Genomic DNA, 23,708 nt, shown 5'->3' with positions numbered 1-23,708 from the left:
ACTGTGATAGTTATAAATCTATGAGTTATTATTTATGGTCCAAAGATCATCTTCTAGTCAGAAACAGAGTTATGTGGTACAAAGACAAGAATTATGCCATTTACCCCTGGTGCATGTTCCTGATAAATCTCAAGGAAGTAAAATCTAGGTAAATCAGTATATAATCTACACGACCCTTTCATTAGACTACGAAAACATTACAAAAGGTAAATGATCATATATGTAATCTACTCTATTTTACACAACTGTAAAGGATCTAATTTTATTAAGCCACTCACTCTGAAATTAATGAACAAATCATTCATACTCCAGTTTGCCACAGCTTTCCAGTCTGAAAATTATTTTCTAACATATCCTAAACAAAGAATATTTTCTTTATAAGCAAACAGGCCATTGCTTTTAGTAAGAATCATTTATTTATATTATTAAAGTGGAGGGTTAATTGGTACAGTACTATGCATAATCTCTCATCCTTGAAAAATTAAACACAAACGGATAAAAGGAGCAAAGCAGAATGAGCATGTCAAAGACAAAAATTAAGCATATTTTTATAAAGAATGTTCCCTGGTATATCTATGTGCTAATACTAATGTTCTTCTCAACTGTGTCTTAATAAATGTATGGCTTGTTCCTTTTCTACATAACTGCTGGCTTCTTACAAATAATGAACATATTTTCCATCAATTAATTAATAAATGTTACATACAGTTTTAGATTTTTCATTCAACTCAGCTAATTAGTTGACTGAAATATTAAACTAAATGTAGCATTAAGAAAGTTAGAGCCCATTCCATTGTCTCAAAAATGTAATATTCTTCTTCTATGAAATTGACACAATAGGATATAATGCAAATGTCCCAGCTACAAAGTGAAGAATTAAAAATGCAACCCTGATCTGTTTACTCTTAATATTATGACTTCATTAAGCATTATAATGTTTCGTTAAATACTATCTTGTGGAATGAAATAATCATTTATACTAAATGTTGAAAAAAGTGAAAAAGCTTAAAAAATGTGTACTGGCACTAAATTGTTTTTATCACTTTTATATTTAATTATAAATTAGATGTTTAAAAATTGAGTTATTCCTCATGTTACCTGATATAGCAGGAAAAAAACAGATTATCATGCTTCAGGGTAAATATCTAACAGAGGAATCACTGCTTTTTAAAAAAAACAAAAGTGGGGGGGAGCTTTGTTTTGTACACATAGTGTAAATTTTAGACCTAACTGTATAAAAGGAAAATATTAAAAAATACATCTATGGACAAATTTCTGTAGATTTCTCCTACAGCTAATCAATATGGGCACATTTAAGAATATTAAAGGAATACATCAATATACTTATATTTTTCAAAGTTAAAATTCAAATTTGTTACATCACAGCACACATCCAAGAATGTATGCCACATGATACAAAAACTCCCACTGAATATAACAAAATAAAAATCTGTGAATAAATATAAGGCATTCTAAAATAATATCTGCAGAAAACCAAAAAGAGTCCAACTAGATTTCTATGATCTTTTAAACTTTACTTCATAGATTCATATAGTCTTCAAAATAGGTTTAATTGTAGTGCTACACATTAACAATATTCACCTGCTTACCAAAATATCCTTTTTCTGGCAGCTAAATGTTACTACTTTAAAAAAAAAAAAAAAAAGTTAAGTGCTTGAGGGACTAAGAATGCAGCAGAAAATTACAGGAGCCCACATATCCTTTTTTCTTAAATTTAATTTGTCATATATAAGGTTTTTATATACAATCAGTGTGCATTGTAACAGTTTATATTAAAAGTCAATCAAGTTTATCTAAAATGTTACCTGGCTGCATAGCACATTTGACATTATTGCCCACATGAAAAGGGAAAACAAATGGATTTACAATAACTTTTGGCCGTTTTGGATTCTGAAAGTGTTCATACACCTACCCTTTTAAACCAAATGCATCTGAAAAAAAGGTTTCCAGAGCATGCAGTTTAGATTCTACATATTCTCTCACCATTTTGTTACTACAAACACAACAGTGACTAAAAGAGAAAAAAAAAAAGGAAGAAATAACACGTATCTAATAAAATAGTCAATATAAAAAGAGGACTAATGGAATTAAGTGGCCCCTTTCCCCATTTTTACATTCTAAACAATGATTCCATCAAGACAAATCATTAAAAAGTGTTATTACACTGATATTTTTTTTAAATGATAAGAAGGCCTGAGTTGGTAGGGAAAGGAACAGTCAACAAAAGCCTGAGAAGGGGAAGGAAATAAGGAAAGCTCATTTAATCCATTTACAATAATTTACAGCCATTTTTTTTGTGTGTGTAAAAAGGCATAATAATAGATCACAAACAGGAAATTCCTGGCTATTTTACAGATATAAGTACAGAATTTAAATATTCAAGCTTGTGATGAAAAGCGGCAAGGTGGTCGCAGTGTACAATGTAAACAAGTAGCTTTGGAAAGTGAACAAAGTCCTTGAGTGTTTTTTCTTTATTAAGAAAAGAACTCTCTTTCATTCCTTCCTGAAACATGATCACAGGTCAGAGTAAAGTTCATATACAAACATAATTTAAATGGAGGTCAGTCTAAAATCACTGACATAAAAACAGTTTTATCCAGCCTACATGGAAGGGCAGTGTTGAGGTCCCTATAATAGTAAACATTTTCCATTTCTTTAAAAAAGAAAAAAAAAAAGTACTACAATATTTGTAGTACAGTGCAGCATAATCCTTAAATATAAAAATATTTTCTCTTCTGTTGGGATAATAGACCTTGCATCCTGGAAAGAAGTAACAATACTGCTACTGATAGAAGATCTGTTTATATCTTTCAAGTCATGTAAGGCAATTACTGTGTTGGTTTATGATATATGGCTAAAAGAAAAGTCCAGAAAGACAAAGTATCAGTTTTTGTTATGTTTTCCGACTACTCCAGGTATGCTCAGGTGTACTTTTGTGTTCAATTGAGTGTTCAAATGGAGATCTGGAGCCATACGGAGACCTCTGATCTAGTGGTGACCTGGGGCCACTACTGGAAGCTCTGTGGTCCATTTGCCAATCTGAGTGATACCTATAATCCCTGGAAGATTTATGGTGCGTATACTCAGAACTCGACCGATGGTCTGAATGTAGCCGATGGTCTGAATGAGAACGATGGTCTGAATGAGATCTATCTTTTAAACTTCCTTCCAAATTTGACCTGTGATCTCTACTCCTGTGATCATCCAGTTTTCTGTGTTTCTCTCTATCACTGTAATATCTAAAACAAGAGAAATTAGGAATTTTGGTTAAATTAATAATGCAAATTAAATGCTTCCAAATAAATAAAATCTTATCAAAAAATAAAACACAAAAATACTTTAAAGGATACTCTTAACTGTATACAAACTCAGTGTCTTATTACAAAACTTCCTAAGTGAGCTCAAAAATCACTGGAAATACCTTCTGTGTGCCTTTGGAAAAACTATTTGATTCATAAAACTAAAGTAAACCATACAAAGCACCGCAGATAGCATCTAATTTCACATGCCCATTTTAAATTGGCTGCTACTTTTTATTCTATGCATCATGTGTATTAATGCATCTTAATTATCTGGAAATTGGAATTAAGGTAACTACAACAATCTAGAGTACCCTCAAAATCAGAGCCTTTTATGAGCTTCCAAACAGGAAAAAATAAACTCTCTAAAATGCAGACTATGAAATAATTTGTAAAAGAGAATATGCATTGATTCATGATGCCTTTTAAAAGCTTCCTTAAGTTTGACTAATTGTATACATATAATAAGACTTGACACATGAATCATTATTGCAAAATTTACTCCATACATAAATGTGGCTGTTTGCTAAAAAATAATTATGGCAGTTTAATAAGAAGTAATCTCTAAAATGTTGGTCTTTTCAAATAAAACACACTGAACGTAATTTGTTTTACAAAAGATCGTTATTATAAATGATATAACTATATTCTATAAGCCTGTGAAATTATAAATATTTACTATTACAAATATGGCTTTTCCTTTTCATCTTGTGCCCTTTTCTAATTTTAGGGGCCATTCTACAATTGATGTGTTTATAACGTGACAGTGCTTCTCAGAAGAAATTATTGCAGTGAGCACAACTAAAATACAAAAAAGATCTATTACTTTATTCCTATCTTTACATTGTTTTCTCAGTTTTTTATTCTGCTTTTAGTAGTGGTCATTAAACTAATGAAAATATTCCTTTACTAATAAAAGAGTAAAATGTCTTTTTATTATATTCAGGTTAAGCAGTAAAGCTTAAAGGCTTCAAAAACAACAATAATAAACAGAGAAAACTTCCTGACTTCAGGACAATCCCAGATTGCTAGTGCTATGATTAACTTTAACTTCAACGGGGAGTTTTCACATAAATTAATTTCCCCCATGAGTTTTTTTAATGGAACGGAATACACAATTCCCCCCACCAAATTTCAGCCATATTCCATCGAGCTTTTATTTGACTCTATTATTATATTTTGAAGAGCATTTAGGCCAATATTCTCCCAAACCAACAATGAATCCCATGACTTATAATTATAAAACTCCTTACACTAACTTTCATCTCTTATTGCATACTTAGATCTTAAATTTATAATTAAAAAAACATTTTTGTGTGTCTGTGAGGAAGATTGGCCCTGAGCTAACATCTGTTGCAAATCCTTTTTTTTATTTTCTTGAGGAAGATTGTTGCTGAGCTAACAGCTGTACCAATCTTCCTCTATTTTATGTGGGATGCTGCCACAGTGTGGCTTGACAAGAAGTGCTAGGTCTGTGCCCAGAAATCCAAACCTGCAAACCCTGGATCACCAAAGCAGAGTGTGCAAACTTAACCACTATACCATCGGGCCAGCCCCAATTAAAAAAGCATTGTATAGAGAAATTCAATTCTTAATATTAACAAAAAAGTACTGTAACATTGGTTTTCCTTATTTATAAGCAAACACCTTATTTCACATAAGACTTGTTTTGATTATTTAAAAGATTGAATTGGCTGATAAGGTCAAATACAGCAAATAGAATCAAAAAGAGGAAGACATGAATGAGCAAAATTTCAAAACGGACTGCCAAGTTTACCTGCTGTCTTGCTTGTAGTGATCCCAATCACGATGATCTTTACCATTACTAAAGGAAGAATAGGGTCTTTTCCTTGAGTCACCCTTTTTGTAAGAGTCTCCCTGATGCCGGTCTTTATGATGATCATGATACTGAGATAAGTGTCTATCAGAAGAGTAACTGTCCCTGCTGCTGTCATCATGATTTGTGTTCTCTTTTAATCTTTCCACATCTGTTAGATATGAAAGAGTTCAACTTTTGTTAAAGACTAAAAAAAGCCATGGTAAATAAAAGCCACTTTGCTGCTATATTACCAGAACTCCTGATTCAACTCCAGCTAAATAAAATCAGTCCCCAAATAAGGCAGTTAAATAATTTAGAAATAATCTATAAAAGCAATACTAAAGCTTACAACAAAAGGGTTACTTTCTCCTGAAAGGAGAAAAACTACAACCGAAAAAAATAAGGCCCATTTCCTTCTCAGACTATACTTTTGTGACTCTAGAACAGAAAGAAGGCACTATTATTCCAAAATAGTATTTTTTAAAAATACGTCCATTTTAACAATTATTCTACAATTTCGAGAAACTAGTAAAAGGTTGATTTATGGAAAGGTTAATGATAAGCTAAACAGGATTACTGTTTAAGATAATAGATTTGATATAAAAACATGGGTATGTATTATCTAAAACAAAACAGAAAAGAAAATCAATTTTTAAATTTACTTTCCAAAGCAATTAGTAAGACTTACCTGGATTTCTAATCACTTGAGCATTCAAGTTGCTGTTCTGGTCATTATTTTGCTAAAATAAATGCACATACATAAGAATCTTTTAAGTGGCTTCAAATATCCTTACAAGACAGGAAAAAAAAATCCCTAAGAGGAAAATTCTGATGCTGAAAGAAGTCCTCACATAAGATATTAGAATGTATAAATGTAACATTGGCAAATATCTTTTCTAAAGCATAACCTATTTGTCTCATGATTTTTTAAAACATTTGACTTTAAAATAATTTTAGACTCACAAAAGCTGCAAAAATAGCATCAAGTTCCCATTCTTTCACTCAGCTTCTCCTAATGTTAATATCTTATATGACCATAGTACAGTATAATGATCAAAACTGAGTAATTAACATTGGTACAGTACTAATAACTGGACTACAGACTTTATTCAGATTTCACATTTTTTTCACTACGGTCCTTTTTCTCCTCCAGGATCCAACCTGGAACTCCATATCACACTTAGTTTTCATGTCTTCTCAGTTTCCTGTAATCTGGGACTGTTTGTTATTTTTTTCTTATCTTTCATGACCTTGACACTTTTGAAGAGTACTGGATATTTACTTTGCAGAATATCTCTCAGTTGGGATGTATCTGCTATTTTCTTGCGATTAGATTGAGGTCATGCATTTCTGCCAAGAATTCTGCAGAAGTGATGTCCCTTTCTCAGTGCATGTAACGGGGGTTTATGTCTGCTATGTCTTATTACTGGTGATGTTAACCTTGACTTCTTGTTTGTAGTGGTGTCAGGCAGGTTGCTCCTCTATAAAATTATTATTTTCCTCTTTATAACTGATAAACATCTTGGAAGAGACACTTTCAGATTATGCTAATATCTTATTTTCTTGCCCACTAACTTTAGCTTCCTTCAAAGGATCTTACATCCAACAATTTTTAATGTGGTGATCTAATGGTGATTTTCTATTTCTTTCATTCTTTCTACATTTATTAACTGAATTCTTCTATAAGGAAAATGTCTCAGTTTTAATAATATAAATTAAAGGAAAAAATACGATGTGTTAATTTACCTGAGATTCCTGCCGTTTTTTAATTGCATGCTTATATAATTTATGTAATTTTCTTGCATCAAACTCGGTAAACTTAGATACAAAAATCCACAGGTTTCTAGAAGGAGAAAAGGCAATTAGTCTGGTGGAAAATATTTAGCTTTTTCATGGAACCCCTTCCCTCCAGACAGAAACATAGGTACACACATACTTGGCCCTCTGTGGAACAAAGTCTAAGGAGATTATTTTCAGTATTTTTTAAAATTGCATATATGGAAAAGACTCCAAATGAAAGCACATTATGAAGTTTTACTTTTCTTCCAAATCCCTTTATTTTATAATCTCTAGAGTGAAAAGTAGTAATCAATCTTAATTCGAAACTAAAGAGGTATAAATTTACAAACTCAAGAAGGGACTCATATTGTGATTCAGATTAGATATAAAAGGAACAAGCTAATAAAGCAGTTTGAGTAAAGATACCACCAGATAACATGGATTAAGCTTGTGAAAGAAGGGTCCCAAATAATGCATTAAAAAGCAACTGTCATTTTATGCTTGTGATGTAATGGTCATGAGAGTAACATGACCAAACACTATAAACCAGGGACAGCACGGTGTCTTTAGGCCTGTCTCACCACAGCAGAGATTAGTAATTGATCATAGTACTCTTTCATGATAAATTCAGATGCAGCCTATGAATCCTTCCCAACACAGCTTCCTCGGCAGCCACTGATAATCAGTGACAACTGCGCTGAAGTCCATCTGCCATCACTAAAATAGTAATGGCTTCTATATATTTACAATTTTTCTTAGACCACTAATTTTTCAGTAGGTATAAAGTATGATTTTGAATCTTGCTTATATGAACAGCATAAAGAAATTATTAGCCAATGGTAGAGGTTAGTGGACATCAACATCTTTAATGATGTCAAGCAATAGATTTTCAAAAAAACAATAAAGCTCTGTTTATGAATAATGGCTTCCCAAAGGAAAGCCATCTTCCAGTGACAGTGATGGAAATAAGAAGGTCTAAGAAAGTGAAAACTCTTAACTAGAAAATAACTTGCATCTATCGCATATCACTACAAAGCATACATTAAATTACAAAGCCTTGAATCAGATGTTATTGATACCAGGTACTTTATACAGCTTTTCATTTTCAAAACTCTTTTCTATTATTTAATTCCACAAATAGCCATCCTTTAGGTAGGCACAGCTAAGTGCAACAGACAATTTTTAAAACAAACAAACAAATGAGGTAACGAACCAAGTCACTTTCCTACACTCATAACTATTTAAGCAAAGCTAGAAGACAGGGCTCCTAATTCTTTCCACTAAGATGAGTAATTCCTAGCCTTTTGACTTTGGACATTGATACACATGAAAAGCTGCTTGCTAGTAAACTACTAAAAAACTGCTATGTGTTAGTAAATTTTAGAATGTGTTAAGTCTTTGAGTTATGCATTAACTACAAAATTATCCCAACTCGTGTAAATACAGAGGTGGTTATCTGATGATTTTCGAGAAGAATTTTTATCAGTGTTAAGTCAGGTGTGGCTTTCTCAAGTGCTTTCTTTCCTTTCTTTCTGTTTTATTAATTATAAATTACCATTATTATTATCAGTTTAGTTTATGAGAGTTGTTTGCTTAACTGCAGCATATAGTGATACTTATTCTTCATCAATATTTTGGCCTATAATTTTACAAAAACTAGACTGTAAAAATGCAGTTTAAAAAGCAGTCACCCATCACCCATCCCCTTATATTTAATGCACATATATATATGCATCATACTCTCAAAATTTGCTTCTATAGTGATACTTCATAGCCTGTAAAATTGGGCGATTTAAATATATTACAGCATATCATCAAGGCATATCAAGACTAATATCATCATCAGACTATTTTAAACTAATGGGACACTTTCATAATACATATGCATAGTTTTTGTTTCTTAATTTTTTTCATCATGAAAACTTTCAAATATTCACAAAGATGAAAAAATTTCACAATGAACACCCATATACCTCCTACTTAGATTCTATTATTAGCATTTTACTGTGTTTGCTTTATCAGATATCATTCCATACATTCATCCCTCTGTCAATCCATCTAATTTTTGTTTGATGCATTTCAAATAAAAATGCAAGTATTAGTACAACCCCACTAAACACTTCAACATACACTAACTAGAGTCAATACCTGTTTGGTTTTTTCTTTGAAAACAAAGTTTATATACAATAAAATGCACAATTTTTAAGTTTATACTTGCTGAATTTTGCAAATTAATATACTGGACAACCCAAATACATATCAAGAAAGTTCTGTTTTGCCTCTTCACAATGTCTAAGTTCTTATACCAAGAGTTTTAATATATGATGGAGGAGGTAAAAAAAAAGGTCCAAAAAATTGAGCAATATTCTCCAGACTACAATACCCCATGTAACCAATTATCAGTGAAATGGAGGAAGGAAGAAATAGCTAATGCCAAGTTATGAAAGATAATTCTTTAAACAAATTCTAGGAAAGTTTGTTATTAGACTGCAGTTGGAAAAATTAAATCATTCAACAACTTCAATACTAAAAGCACTACGTAAAAATCTCTGTAATTGACATCTAATTTAATTAGCCAAATCCTATTATTATCTGGTATTTGCCATTAAATTAAACCAGCTTACTTTAAAATTAAAATGATGACTATATTGTTCATCAGGTTCTATTAGCATATGAAACAGTTGAGTATTTATTAAAGATAAATGTATTCTGGTTTTTATTTTGTTGTTACTACAACAGAAAGCTAAGTATGGGTAGAGGTCACCAGAAGACAAAAATATACACTATAGGTATGATATTAAACCTTGAAATAAAATTTAAAAGTAAACTTAGTTGAGAAAACTAATTGAATGATACCTGACTGAAATGAAATCCACAGTAGCTGAGAAAATTCATCTAGCCTTTAAGTGAATTTACAAACTCTAACATATCTAATATTCTACAGTTAACTCATAGGAGTAAAAGGTAAGAAATTAATAAACTTTTGGTTCATAATTAATTCCTTTTTAAAAATGCTTCTTTTTCCCTAGAGAAATATGATCAGGAATTAGATTCTGGTCCTAATGACATCCCCTGCTGAACTGGGTGATCCTGTGCAACACCAGAGCCAAGACTAGCGGGAGTATTCCCAGAAAGCTACGGGCGAGCACCACTTTCAAGTTCCTGCTCTAGGAGCCTCCTTTGCCATACTCCAGTCTCAGCCCTACAAAGCTGTTCACCTGAGTCATTTTTTCTTCTGTAAAATGGAAGTGACAACTGTTCAGATTTCCTAAACATGACATTGTTAAAAGGATCAGTTAGAATGAGGCATATGGAAGTACTTTGAGACAAATGAAACACAAATATACACTATATTATTATGGTTATCCCTTGATTGCAAGCGATCTTTAAATAAAAACTATTGTTGCATTTCCATACCAAATATTCATTTGGTCAATAGATATGTATAAAAACTTCTATGAGCAAGCTATGAAGCAGATAATTATGGTTACGGTAAAAACCTGCTTAATGTCAACTGCTCCACTATTTTATGGGTCAAGTCTCTATAATTACAGGTAAAGTCTTTATCTTCTTTCATTTTGTAAAATCAGCAAACTGATACACTGTTATCCACAACTGGTTTGTTCTCATTATTTTCTACCTTGTCTAGTAGTTGGCTTAACACTGATCTGGATCTGGTAATCATTAAATGGTTTATATAATATTATAGCAGCTCAGATTTACAATTTTAAGATCACCTGGGTTGCTACTGCATCACAGGGGAAAATAAAAGTCTGCATTTTACAATGCTTGAGGATGTTAATTTTTACAAGCCTTTATATTCATACCCAGAAGACGAATTGCTAAATTTATGTAACAATAAATTTGTTTGGCACAATTTCTAAAGATATTACCAAGAATAATTTGGTGAACTGAGATTTTTAAAAATAAAATGCAATCTGAATTTTAATAAAACAGCTTTCACCATTTCTTACTTAAAGGCAGAAATGTCACCTGTGGTTTATATTGATGCATAATTAAGCAATCAATCATGAATAAAATTCTTTAAAGTAAAAGAAAAAGATGAAAAAAATCATCCTCAGGTTACCTCTTTAAACATTATTTTGTTGCCTAAGAAGTAGAAAAACAAATTGAAATACAAGAGACCAGATGATTACATAATTACAAACATACCACTTCCTGAAAGGCACATTACTTACTTTCTCCACTGCTTGATTTGATCAGGATTCGTATACTCTTTCAGACATTCCGTGATATGGTCTCCAATTTTTATTAAACACTGTCTAGTATGCTCCAGTTGTTCTCTTTCTGAAAGGCCTTTCTCAGGCCTATCAAGTTGTTTCAAAGCTGCTTTGACAGGTCTCATTCTTTCTTTACACTGTATAATGGGAAAATAAGAATATAAATACATACATTAAAATTTTTACATGAACCACAAAGATCAACTTCTTTCAATGATATTTACATGAGTAAATACAGTATTGCTTGAGGATGAAATAAGCATTAAATCTCACCTCACAGCTTGTAGATATCAGTGGTTTTTCCCTCTTTTGTAAGTAAAAGCTTTGGATTTTACCTGCCTTCAGTATAAATTTTTACGTTTTTTTTCCCCCGAGGAAGACTCACCCTGAGCTAACATCTGTGCCAATCTTCCTTTATCTTTTGTATACGGGTTGCCACCACAGCATGGCTCATGGCTGACAAGTGTTGTAGGCCCATGCCTGGGATCTGAACCCATGAACCCGGGCCACCAAAGCGGAGCACGCTGAGCTTAACTACTATGCCACAGGGCCAGTCCCTAAATTTTTACTTTTTATGGTTTTTACTTTTATAAATTTTTACTTTTTATACTGTAGCACACCATTCAAAGCAGTTTCAAACACAGAATATTAAAGATAATAAGCTATTTCAGAGTATAACTTAATATCCTATATTCACTATAATATAGAACATGTAAAAAAATAAGAATCTTTATATAATAAAATACACTGGCAAAGCTATTAAAATCAATACAGCCACAAGTATAAATTGTCTATTTGAAAATCTCTGAGACAAAACAAAGTAGCTAATGATGAATTTTGCTACTGTCATATTGTGGGTGGTCAGGGAGGTGGAGGTGGTTGATAGAAAGAGACCTTCTCCTTGGCCTGCATATCGCTGGCATGCTAATAAAAGGATGACATATCAATAATTGTATGATTCACATACAGTCTAATTTGTGTAATAAAAACTATAACTTTATAACAAAACCAGAATAAAAATTACCAAAAAAACAAATTGTAAATTTTATGTGCATAAATGCAAAAACAAACTTAAAATTAACAGTAATTATATACACAAGTAGGAAGTTGGGTTAGTTCCAGGAATGTAAGGATGGATCAACTAGAGACAATATATTTAGTTGATCCAACACTATTTAAAAAAAGAAATCTTCACATCACTGCTGTGAAGGGCCACTCTTACTATAACTTAAGTGTTTATCTAAGTGTGGATTTATTTCTTATTACTTTATTCTGTTTTATTAATCTATTTGTCAAAATCAGTTGGGAAGTTTTCCATCTTTTGTCAGGAATAATTTAAGTAACCTTGGAATTAGGTATTCTTTAGTTAAAATTAGAACTCATCCAGGTCTGATGTCCGTTTTTTGTTTTTTTTTTTTTGTGAAGAAGATTAGCCCTGAGCTAACATCTGCTGCCACTTCTCCTCTTTTTGCTGAGGAAGACTGGCCCTGAGCTAAGACCTGTGCCCATCGTCCTCTATTTTATATGTGGGACGCCTGCCACAGTATGGCTTGACAGGAGTGTGTAGGTCTGCGCCTGAGATCCAAACTGGTGAACCCTGGGTCACCAAAGTGGAGCGGGCAACCTTAACCACAATGCCACCGGGCCAGCAACCTGATGTCTTTTTTAAAAAGGCAAAAAATCTCTAATTTCCTTTCTAATTTTTATTATTATTCCTTTCTGTTCTTTACAGTTCCTGTTTCTTGTTCAATCTTGGTTGTTTATATTCTGATAGAAAATGATTTATTCAACATATCTAAATTGAGCACATACTAATTCTAGGCATTGTTCTAGACCCGGGAAAGAGAGCAATAAATACCCTGCTTTGATGGAATCTGTACTCTAGTATAAGACAGTCAATAAATAAATAGGACATCGTGTGGTAGATGGTTACAACTGTGATAAAGAAAAAGCAAGAAAGAGCAAGGAGCTTTCTACTTTAAGATTTCAGAGAAGGGTGATGTTTGAGCAGACATCTAAAGAAAATGAAAAAGTAAGCCTTTTTTTTTTGTGACAAAGATTGGCCCTTAGCTAACATCTGTTGTCAATATTCTTCTTTTTGCTTAAGGAAGATTGTCGCTGAGCTAACATCTATGTCAATCTTCCTCTATTTTATGTGGGATGCTGCCACAGTGTAGCTTGACAAGCAGTGCAAGGTCTGCATCCAGGATCCAAACCTGCGAACCCCGGGCTGCCGAAGTGGAGTATGCAAACTTAACCACTGTGCCACCAGGCCAGCCCCAAAAGTAAGCCATTTTGAGCAGAGGGAAGAGCAAGAACAAATGTCCAGTGTGGCTGGAACCAACTGAATGAAGGAAGTAGCAGGAGATAATGGGAGTAAATCAGGTGCTATATCTTTTAGGCCATTGCTATGAATCTTTTATCCTAAATAAGAGGGAAAGCCAATCGAGGGTTTTAAGCAGAAAATTAACATGGGGTGACTTTATTCCCCTTATAACAGTCATTATCACTCTGGTGGTTGTGTGGAGTATAAACTGGGGTATGAAGAGAGTAAAGGGTGAGATGGGAAGGGTAGAAGGAGTGAAAACAGCTATGAAGCTATTAAAATAATCGAGGAAAGAAATGGCTGTGGCTTGACCAGTGTAGTAGAGCCAATAAAGTCTGCTCGTTGACTGAATGCGAGTGGAGGAAAAAGAGAGAGAGTGATGACTAAAACCTATGCTAAGGGCAAGGCCTGAAGATGGGTATTGAGCAATGAGAACTAACATTTATAAAGCACTTATTAGGTACCAGAGGCTATGCATTGCTTTAAATGCACCTCATTTGATTGTGACAATAAACCTTTGCGATACTATATACTCTCTTTTATAGAAGAAATTGAAGCTTAGAATGAAATGACATCTCTCAAACCTAGGTCTGACCTCAAATTCTGCACTCTCTCTTGACTACTAAATTATACGGATATTTAGGAAGACAAATCAATAAGACACAAGGAAACTCAAGAGCTGTGAAATGAAGCAAATATGTCAAGGAAAATAAATATTGAGAAAAGGTCACTCAATTTCTTAATAATTGGAACTATTCCCAAGTAAACTTTTTATATAGCAGTAAAATCCTAATCATGCAAGCTCAGAAAGTCTGGCTCTGGAGTCCATGTTTAAACCTATTCCATTCTTCCTCTCCATAGTACAAGAGATTTTAAGATCATTTATGTAGGTTAATGGAGAAGAAACTTGTGCATGGGGCACAAATGGAAATTTTCCATTTCAGCAGTTATACAAACAAGTAAGAAGGCTAAGGAGAAAATGTGGGCAAAGAAAAGAGGCAAGAGCTGCAATTTCACCTAACTCAGTAACGGAGCAGGTAAAGCAGGGGGAGCGGCTCAAGCAAAAGCACACCAAAACTCCCCCCACTCCCACCCAAAACAGAGAGGGTAAAACAATCAATAGAAAATGGATAGAGAGGCTAGATTAATATCGAGGTCACAAACAGAAAGGTTAGCCTTAAAAAGTTGCTGAGGAATCTCTGCATGTGAACCTGGAGAAGACATAACAATGACAGTCCAGAGATAAGATAGAGTTTGAGTAAATAAGATGGAAGGCAGGAGCAAGAGTAGCTTGCTTTAAATGTTCCCATATTCTTAAGGATTGAAGGGATGCCAACAGCTAAGAGTGAGCATACAAGAAAATCGTGGTAAGAACTCTTTTAAAGACCATGAAAAATATCTGAAGCTATATTAGCGCATGTCATGGAAACGGTAGGAAATGAATAAACAGGTACATTAATCAACACTGTCTAGACAGCACACAAAATAGGAAAACATGGGACAAGAAGGTGACTGGGGATCTAGAACAGCATAGTAGGCCAAACAAACAATTTTAGAAGGTGAAAATTTTCATCTGCCAAGTATAGCATTTGATTAATATCAGTGATAAAAGTGACTTAAGATTATACCCAAGTCTAACAAGTGACAGAAGGATATTAATAGCTCCAAGCAGTATAAAAGATTCAGATTCGAGAAATCTCTAAAGACGAAATATTCTTATATGAATATGTATTTAAATATACTTGTGCATTCTATAACTATATATAAATGTATCATTTATATATAGACTATAAATTTTCCCTTCAGTTGCTACCTGTAATTATATATTTCTTTTTCAAGCTCTGATAATTCTTACCTGTCTCATATTATTCAGTCTTTTTTCTCTAAATTACTCCTTCCTGATTGTGCTCTATACCTGGCATTTTGGTCATCTAGCAATCTGCTGGCACGTCTGAATTCCGTAACAACATCTCCCACAACCACGACCAATTTTTAGAGCACAGCACTGTTCCAAAAACTTTACATGTATCAACTCACTGATTCTCATACTTTCCTACTACTAGCACTCCGGCTCCAGAGCCAGTACACTCAGCCACTACCCATACTGCTTTCCCACACTGCAACCTCATTATAAAGTTTTCCTCATAATTTATATCACAATTAATTTCACAGTTGAGACCACTTTGGGTTCCTGATTATATCCAATACATAAACCGTTTGGAAAAAGGCCAAGAAAGATGTTCCCTTAACTTTGATGAACATAAAAGCACAGTAGCATTTAAAATCAGTGTATTTTAGACTAGTGTTATTCAAAGTGTGGTCTACGAACCTATGCCAGCCCACAACAGGATAGGTACAGAAAATTTAGAAATCTATGTATCAATTTGATGGTATAAATTTTATGCTACTGAATCTACTAATAAAACATCAGAGCTTGTATTCTGTATCTATTTTTTTTATTTTCACTTTTCTAGCAAAACATTTTCACTTTTCATTTTTATTGTATTTTCTAAAAGGCTTGGTCTGTAAAAGACTGGAAAAGAAGCTAGTCGTTCAATGTAGATAAGAAGCACTGTTATATAGATAATGGGTTCAGGAATTGAAAAGTTTAAAATTCTAAAGCTGGAAGAAAAAAGTTCACTCCCAGTACTCCCTAAATGCCTCTCCTTAAAGTCTTTAAGTTTTTCCAGGGTCCAGCCCCGTAGCCCAGTGGTTAAGTTCGCGCGCTCCACTTCAGTGGCCTGGGGTTTCACTGGTTCGGATCTTGGGCGTGGATATGACACCACTCATTAGGCCATGTTGAGGCGGCATCCCACATACCACAACTACAAGGACCCACAACTAAAATATACAACTATGTACTGGGGGGATCTTGGGAGAAAAAGCAGAAAAAAAGAGAAGTTTTTCCAAGCTGACTCTAAATTTAAGATATTATATTCAAAATTTAAATCTATTCCTTCTATCAATCTGAATGGCAGTTCTATCAAATTCAAATACATGTCTAAATTAAAAGATCCAAAAGATGAAATTAAAATTTAAACAAAACATTATATGAATTATTAGTAATAACCAGCAAGTCTACTACTTACAATGCTGAATGTCTTCTGATCCAGCTCTTCGGATTCTTCAGATATGGGAACTGGCTCACCACTTGCAGTGATATGCACTGGAGCATCCGACATTGAAGATTTCTTAGATCTTTCCTTGCTATCAGACTTGGATTCACTCAACTGAAGAAAAAAAGAAAACAAAAATCCAACAACAACAAAGGCACAATGATTATACTTCCAGAAAACAGTTGCTGTCTCACTTTATTCTACAATTGTTTATTCATTTAATATTCTTATCTATTTTATCTTTCTCCCAATTTTATTTGGGGAAACCAAAAATAAAGTGACTCTGTAATGTTACCCTATAGGTAACACATTTAAAAAAGGATTTTTCTCCTCTACTAGATACGCACATGTATTTTTAAAGAACTGAGTTATTCAGACTAATTTGGGCTGATAGGCATTTATTCTCCTAAAATGTAAATATGCTGATTGTGTCACTTTCTAAAGTTTTATATTACGATTTGCATACCTTTTCTTCCTTTATGTCTTTTTCTTTCTGCATAGCTTCTTTTACTTTTTCTTTCTTTTCTTTAAAATCTTTTTCCTTTATATCTTTCTTATCCTCTTTTTCTTTTATCTCCCTTTTAAGTTCTTTTTTATTCTCCTTTTCTTTTGCTTCCCTCTTTTCTTCTGGTTCCTTCTTTATACAAACATCTGGCTCAGGTTTTTCTTCACTGTCTCTTTCTGTTTTAATTTTTTTATTTGGATGTTTCACAGAAGTGATCTCATCCTGGAAAGTGCAAGTATGGCCAATGGATTACTAACCAAATCTTGACAAAGACTAACTTCTTTTCTTTGCATGACTATAGATTGCATGTATGTGGATTCTGAAAGAAATAACCCAGAATCCCATTATTAACGATACACGCAACATTTATCTTCCTATAAAAACTAAGGTAAGCCAGTCCCATTCAAAATTCAGAATAAAATTAAAGGAGACAGAACCTCATTTGAATGGCAAATGTTTGAAAAGGAAGGACCTTTGTTCTATCTCTCTAGTGATATGTAATATTCTATTGGATGGGTAGAATTCTGTTGTGTAAACGAGGCTACATAATGAACTATAAAAAAGAACGTCAGTATCTAAAAGTAAAATTTTCGGACTTAGTGCAAATTTCAAATGTAAAGTAAAACATGCCATGTCCCTTTCCACATAACAGATTGCTTTTCTAAAACACATTCTTACCTTATCGTCATCTTCATCAGACTTTTCTGAGGGTAGGGGAGAAGAATCACTCTTTATTTCTTCTTTCACTTTTATAGACTTCATTGCTTTATTCTTCTTAGCTCTTGCTTTTCTCCTCTTTGAACCTCCCTAAAAATAATTATTTTTATTTTAACCAACTCCACAGATTTCAGTAAAAGAAAACCTTCCTAAATACTAAGTCTAAAAGCTAAAAGAACACATATTCCTACCCAATCCTTAGTTTATTGGTAACAAGCTACACTAATCTTAGAAAGTCAACAAAAGTGATACAACTTAATGAATCAAATACATATTAACGTGAATAATAAATACTAACCAACTATAATTAATTACTCCTTTAAAAAATGATTAAAGCAGAAGTAGAGAGAAATGGAGGGCTTTTCACCTTCCTAAATTATTATCATCTTCAACTAAATTTGATGCTGCCAAAGATAGCACTAGAAATTATTTTTAATGCTACAAAGGTAGTTATTGACATTATGGTCATGGGTAAACTTTTAAATGTTACTATAGTTTCCAATCACCTCTCTTTTAGTGTCTTTTCCCACTTTTTTGGAGCCCCCTCATCAATAAGCTCAGTGATCTTTAATGCCGTCCCTCTTGCTCTCCAATGTCTCCAAATAAAACAGCAAGAGGCTTGACCTCTCAAAAAGCACTGCATTCTAAACAAGCTGCCCTGACTTCCTCTCCAAATACTAGAAAAAAACTAGGATCCCACTTCTAAAAACATGACTCACCAGTTTTACCACCAATGCTCAGATAACTGGAGGCAAAATATTACCATATTCAATTAAAGCTACTAAATTACAGAAAAATACACTATAAGCTCATATTAATCACAGATGTCTATGGTGATTTAGTACACCAGAATTATCTTACTGAAAAGTAAACTGCCCTTAAGCATCCAAATTTTAACTTACTACACCAGAAAGTCTCTGAGCTTCTTTTCTTGCAAGATCTTTACTAAGTAATTTGATGAGGTAGTCTGCACGTGTCTGCAATTGTTTTGCTTGTGGTTTTTTATCAGGATCATCTGGAAGAATCTGAAAAGTAATTAATTTTTCAGGTTGTCTTTAATAAATAACGTGAGAAATTTATTGGCTAAAAAATGCTTACCCATTTAAAAAAATATATATAATTCACTAACATGTCACAATTCTTAAAATTTTAAGAATAAACAACTTAGAATGCAAATTACAATTTTTTATACCTTTGGCACGGCCAAAGACTTAATTTTCCTGGGAATGAATTCTAAATAAACACACAAGAAATGAGAATTCGACGTGTGAGGTTAGAAATTTCTTTTAAATATACAATAGTGTATTTAGCATCCAGTGTTATTAAACATCACAGTATTCTTAGATTTCCTTCCTCACTCAATAACAGTATACTAACTATAATGTATACAAAAATTCCTAGAATACAAAGTATCATCTATCTAGAAGATGACCCAAAGCATTCATTGTGAGGAAACTTTTAAAGTGGGAATCTAAACTATTTAAGTTTTGCTTCATAGTAGCAAATGACAGAGCATCAATATCTGAAGCTTCCCGTTTGTCTGTGAAGAAGTAAAATATAGAAAGATAACTTTTAAATACTAAGAATAAGGCAATGCTTCCAGGTTTTCCATTCTAGGCAAAGAAATGATTTTAGCTAGTGTGCTAGCGTCAAATCACCAAAAATTCTAAACACTGTTTGATATTAAAAAAAAATTTGAAGTGATTACAGAATCCTTTTTTGCCCTTCAATAATATAGTTAATGATGGAATGAGAAATTTACTTTTAACCTAATAATACGAAGAAAAATATACCTATGCCTTAATAACAAAAATATAATTTCAGAAGTAAAGCGAAATCTCAGAGATCATTTAAAGTCAATCCTTTCATAAAAACAAGATTCTAAAGAAGCCAAGGACACACAGCTAGCTAGAGCCTTGGTTTCCTGACTCTCAAGTTGAGTTTACATCTAACATAATTTAAAGGCAAAAATTAAATTCAACATTATAATAGTCAATAGAATCCTGAAATATATACATACCTTGTGTGTTAGACTGAGGTCAGGATCCATTTTAATCATTTCCCAGCTTCCATAGCCATACTCGTAGATACCAATTAACAAATTGGAATCATCTTCTTTGCCCCAGTCTATATCAAAATGAGCTGCCTTTGTGTGGCATGGGATAGTATACCTAGCATTAAAGTTAATAACCACTGTCAAGTTTATAATTGCCTTATTAAAAATTAATTTTGAAAAACACATTTGAGTCATCAGAATTTCAAAATATTACGCTTTATTTTTAAAACTATTTGATTCAAACTAGCCAGTAACATAAAAATCTTTAACATATATTCATATTTAAATTATTGAATAACCATAAATATTTTACAATGGAGAAAGTAAATAACTCACTGCTTTCTTTCTTCTGGATCTGAAGGAATGGATTTGTGCAATGGTATTAATTCTTCTTCATGGGAGATGACTAGTTTGGCATTCACCTGTACTCCTGATATTCGGAATGTTGGACCCTTCACTTTTCCAAGTCTACCACCTTAGTTTTTTTTAAAAGAGTGTAAAAAAGTATAAAATACATAATTCTACAAAATACAAAATAACATATGCTTTTACTTACATTAGTAAGTATTACTTATGTACCTACATTAATAAGTGTTATTTATTTATATTATCAAGGGGAGGCTTGCTGAAAAACCTTGAATTTCACAAGTATTTCAGTACACAATAGTGACTATAATATAGCAGATGTGGATTCACAAAAAGCCTTTCACGTAATTAAGTGTTTTATCAATTGCACAAGATATATCCATCTATTAATACTATCAGCCTCTAAGTAACAGTTCTAATAAAATTTTTTTCCAGTACACCTCATTACTAAATCTTCTCTAAATATTTCTATTTAGGTAGATGAAGTGTAAAGTAATTATAATGAAGTAACTAGGCCCAAAACCAACATCACATATGTATGCTTATAATCTTTTCCCAGTCATCTATACTAAAAAGTAGAACTAACCATAATTCCTGATATATCTCCCAGCCAGAATACATCAGGTAGATAGATTCTACTGCCTTCGATAATACAATTCTGTTCCCCATTTCCTATTACCCAGGAATGGCCTTGCTTTGTTTTATACAACATCTTTAAGACTGATGAATAGGTAACTTAAGAGACAGTACCTACCTAACTCAAGGAAAGCATATTTTGAAACTTCTATTTATCTCTCTTAAAACCCCTCTCATTTTAATATTACCTGTTCGTTCTGTTCCTGAAGAATTATCCTTTAAAGCTTTAATGCAACCATTATGTACCAATTCTCCTAGCCGTCTGAGGTCTGTCTCTGACTTATCAACTAATTCAGCATCTCGAGCAATTGCATCTAATCTGTAATAAAATAATACATTTTTCAGGTAAATATGCAGAATAAAGTAGAGTCATATAAGACAGACCAAGTTTCACTCTATCTTAAGCTCTACAAGTAACTATTGCATGATCTACAAATTCTAGTTCACATAACTGGCACAAGACACCTAAGAACCAGGATGATTAGGCGGGGAAAAAAATTCATTTATACATTCAAAGATAACAAAGTTGACCAATTCATTGCAGAGCAAATGGTATGCTCCAAATTTGAAGATTATGTAACAATTCTATAAAAGCTTTTCATAACTGATTGAATCTTGAGTTCAAAAGGAGGTGGTAAAGTATCATAATAATTATAAATGAAAAGATATTAAGATTAAAGCTATATAATTTTTATTACTATGCACTGAGTAAATAATATGAATAATGATTAATGTTCAAAACATTTTTTCATCATCTAAAATAATTATGAAAGTATTCCATTGTATTTCATGCAAGTCGTCTCAAAATAAAACAGAAAATACCTCTATCTTAAGAGAAGAGTTTGGGGAGAAAAAATAAAATTAAACCAATGTGAGTCTTTTGCCACTCTATACTCAGTGGGTTTGCCACAACAAAAGACAAAAGAATACTCAAATCACCAACAACTATTGAGATTAACTAATAACTTCAAAAAAACCTGACTTGACAATTTGAATTTTAATAGTTTGTGTAAACAAAGCTATAATTAGGAAAACTTCACGAAATTCCCCTAGTAAGGGAAAACAGAACCGGTCTTTAAGTCAAAAGGCTAGGTTAGCAACTCAACTTTTCTAAGGATAAATCTCTAAGGATTTTAGAACTTTGTGATGAAAAAATGAGCCAGTATTTGAAAAGTACCTTATAATTATAAAAATGCAAAGTAATTTATAGACATGCATTGTATAGAAAACTTTATTTGTAGATAAAATTTTAGAGACTAGAAAAAATTAAGGATAGTACAAAAACCTTTCAGAAAAGTCTATTTGAAATTTGCTTTCTACAGAGTAACTATACTGTTAAAGCAAATTTAACAAAGTAGCTAAACTGAATATTAGTATAAATAAATAAAGCTGACAGCAAATAACACATTCAATAATTCTATGAGAATGATAAATGTATTTACCTTTCCAGGGGGCCACCAAATTTCTTGTAACTCTTGATAAACCTAACAGAAAATAATTGCTTGGTTTAAATGTGGGCTTAATTATCCATTAAATAATAGATATATTTATCAATGTATAAAAATAAGAAAATACTTGTTAGTGCAAAAATTAATTCAAGGGACTAACAAAAATGAATAAACTATGCTAGAAACAAAAATATTAAAAGGTTAAGATATACCAAGACAAGACATATTTTAACACCCAAGATGACATTTAGAAACCAATATAAATAAAACAATAGAAGCTAAATTTTATTTTAGAAATTATTTTATTTTTTTCACAAGATAAAAAAGGTTCAAGGCTAGCACAGGAAGTGTCTCCAGAATTATCAATCATATTACACCTCCTCACATTCCAAGTGTTGATAAATGTTTACTGAATATAGCTTTAATTCAGATGTGTGGTATTATACCAACAATGGAAAATAAAAGTTTTACTTAAGAACAAAGCTACCCAAGTGGTTGATGGATGAGGGGAAATATCCAGAAAAAGCAGAAGTTGAAATGCTTCTTCAACTAAAGACAGAAAGTCCAGCAAATCAGGTGGTCATAAAAGCACCCTTAATTAAATCTAAGAGTGTATTTAGTTTTCTGGTAGAAAGAATGAGGAAGAACTTTATCAGTCAGGTCTATGATTTAAAAGAAAAGAGTTACAATGACTTGAAACAAAAAACTCTCAAAACACAACAATGAACAACCTTTTTACAAACTTCATAAGCAAAAATATTACATACACAAAAATAAGCTGTTATCCCATTCTCCTTAAATAAATCTGACTATACAAACAAATATATTTTGAAAGAAAACTACAACTTCCCTGCATGGCCAATCTTATGTCGATTCCTAGCTTGACGGAGAAATGCTTTTAACATGGTTACTTTCAAAAAGCAAATCATCTCAGTGTTAAAAAAAGTAGGAAAATATGAAACTTCCCACACAAAAATAGTAATGCTGGGAGTCATAAATACAATGAAAATTTTTAATAAATAAATCTCATGTACTGAAATAAACATTCATTATTCAAAAGGGCCACTATTCTGAACCACATTAATAAAACCAAAAAAAATTTAGCAGTCTGAATAAATTAACAATAAGTAAATAATGTGCAAAGATTAGATGTCAAACTTTTTTTTTCTTTTTCTTTTTTTTATTTTTTAAAGATTTTATTTTTTCCTCTTTCTCCCCAAAGCCCCTCTGGTACCTAGTTGTATATTCTTCGTTGTGGGTCCTTCTAGTTGTGGTATGTGGGACGCTGCCTCAGCGTGGTTTGATGAGCAGTGCCATGTCCGTGCCCAGGATTCGAACCAACAAAACACTGGGCCGCCTGCAGCGGAGCGTGCGAACTT

The 23,708-nt window shown here is 32.6% G+C and overlaps 1 protein-coding gene across 2 annotated transcripts in view; it reads right to left on the bottom strand.

Moving 5' to 3' along the window:
* Positions 1-397: 397 nt before the first annotated feature.
* Positions 398-23,708, bottom strand: part of CHD1 (chromodomain helicase DNA binding protein 1) — a 79,645-nt gene continuing 56,334 nt past the window's right edge. Inside the window, exons 25-37 of one of the 2 annotated variants that reach the window (XM_023617929.2) lie at positions 22,324-22,365; positions 21,070-21,200; positions 20,216-20,354; positions 19,844-19,994; positions 18,726-18,848; positions 17,785-17,913; positions 17,068-17,328; positions 16,575-16,715; positions 11,118-11,296; positions 6,886-6,982; positions 5,828-5,879; positions 5,098-5,308; positions 398-3,260 (exon numbers count right to left, since the gene is read on the bottom strand). In XM_023617929.2, coding sequence (XP_023473697.1) covers positions 2,915-3,260; positions 5,098-5,308; positions 5,828-5,879; positions 6,886-6,982; positions 11,118-11,296; positions 16,575-16,715; positions 17,068-17,328; positions 17,785-17,913; positions 18,726-18,848; positions 19,844-19,994; positions 20,216-20,354; positions 21,070-21,200; positions 22,324-22,365 — 2,002 coding nt within the window. In that variant the 3' untranslated portion in view covers positions 398-2,914. The remainder of the gene's footprint in view (positions 3,261-5,097; positions 5,309-5,827; positions 5,880-6,885; positions 6,983-11,117; positions 11,297-16,574; positions 16,716-17,067; positions 17,329-17,784; positions 17,914-18,725; positions 18,849-19,843; positions 19,995-20,215; positions 20,355-21,069; positions 21,201-22,323; positions 22,366-23,708) is intronic. The other variant, XM_023617930.2, reaches the window with a different exon arrangement.

This window comes from Equus caballus, chromosome 14, assembly GCF_041296265.1.
Source record: "Equus caballus isolate H_3958 breed thoroughbred chromosome 14, TB-T2T, whole genome shotgun sequence".
NCBI lineage: Eukaryota > Metazoa > Chordata > Mammalia > Perissodactyla > Equidae > Equus > Equus caballus.
This window is presented reverse-complemented; position numbering and strand designations above follow the sequence as displayed.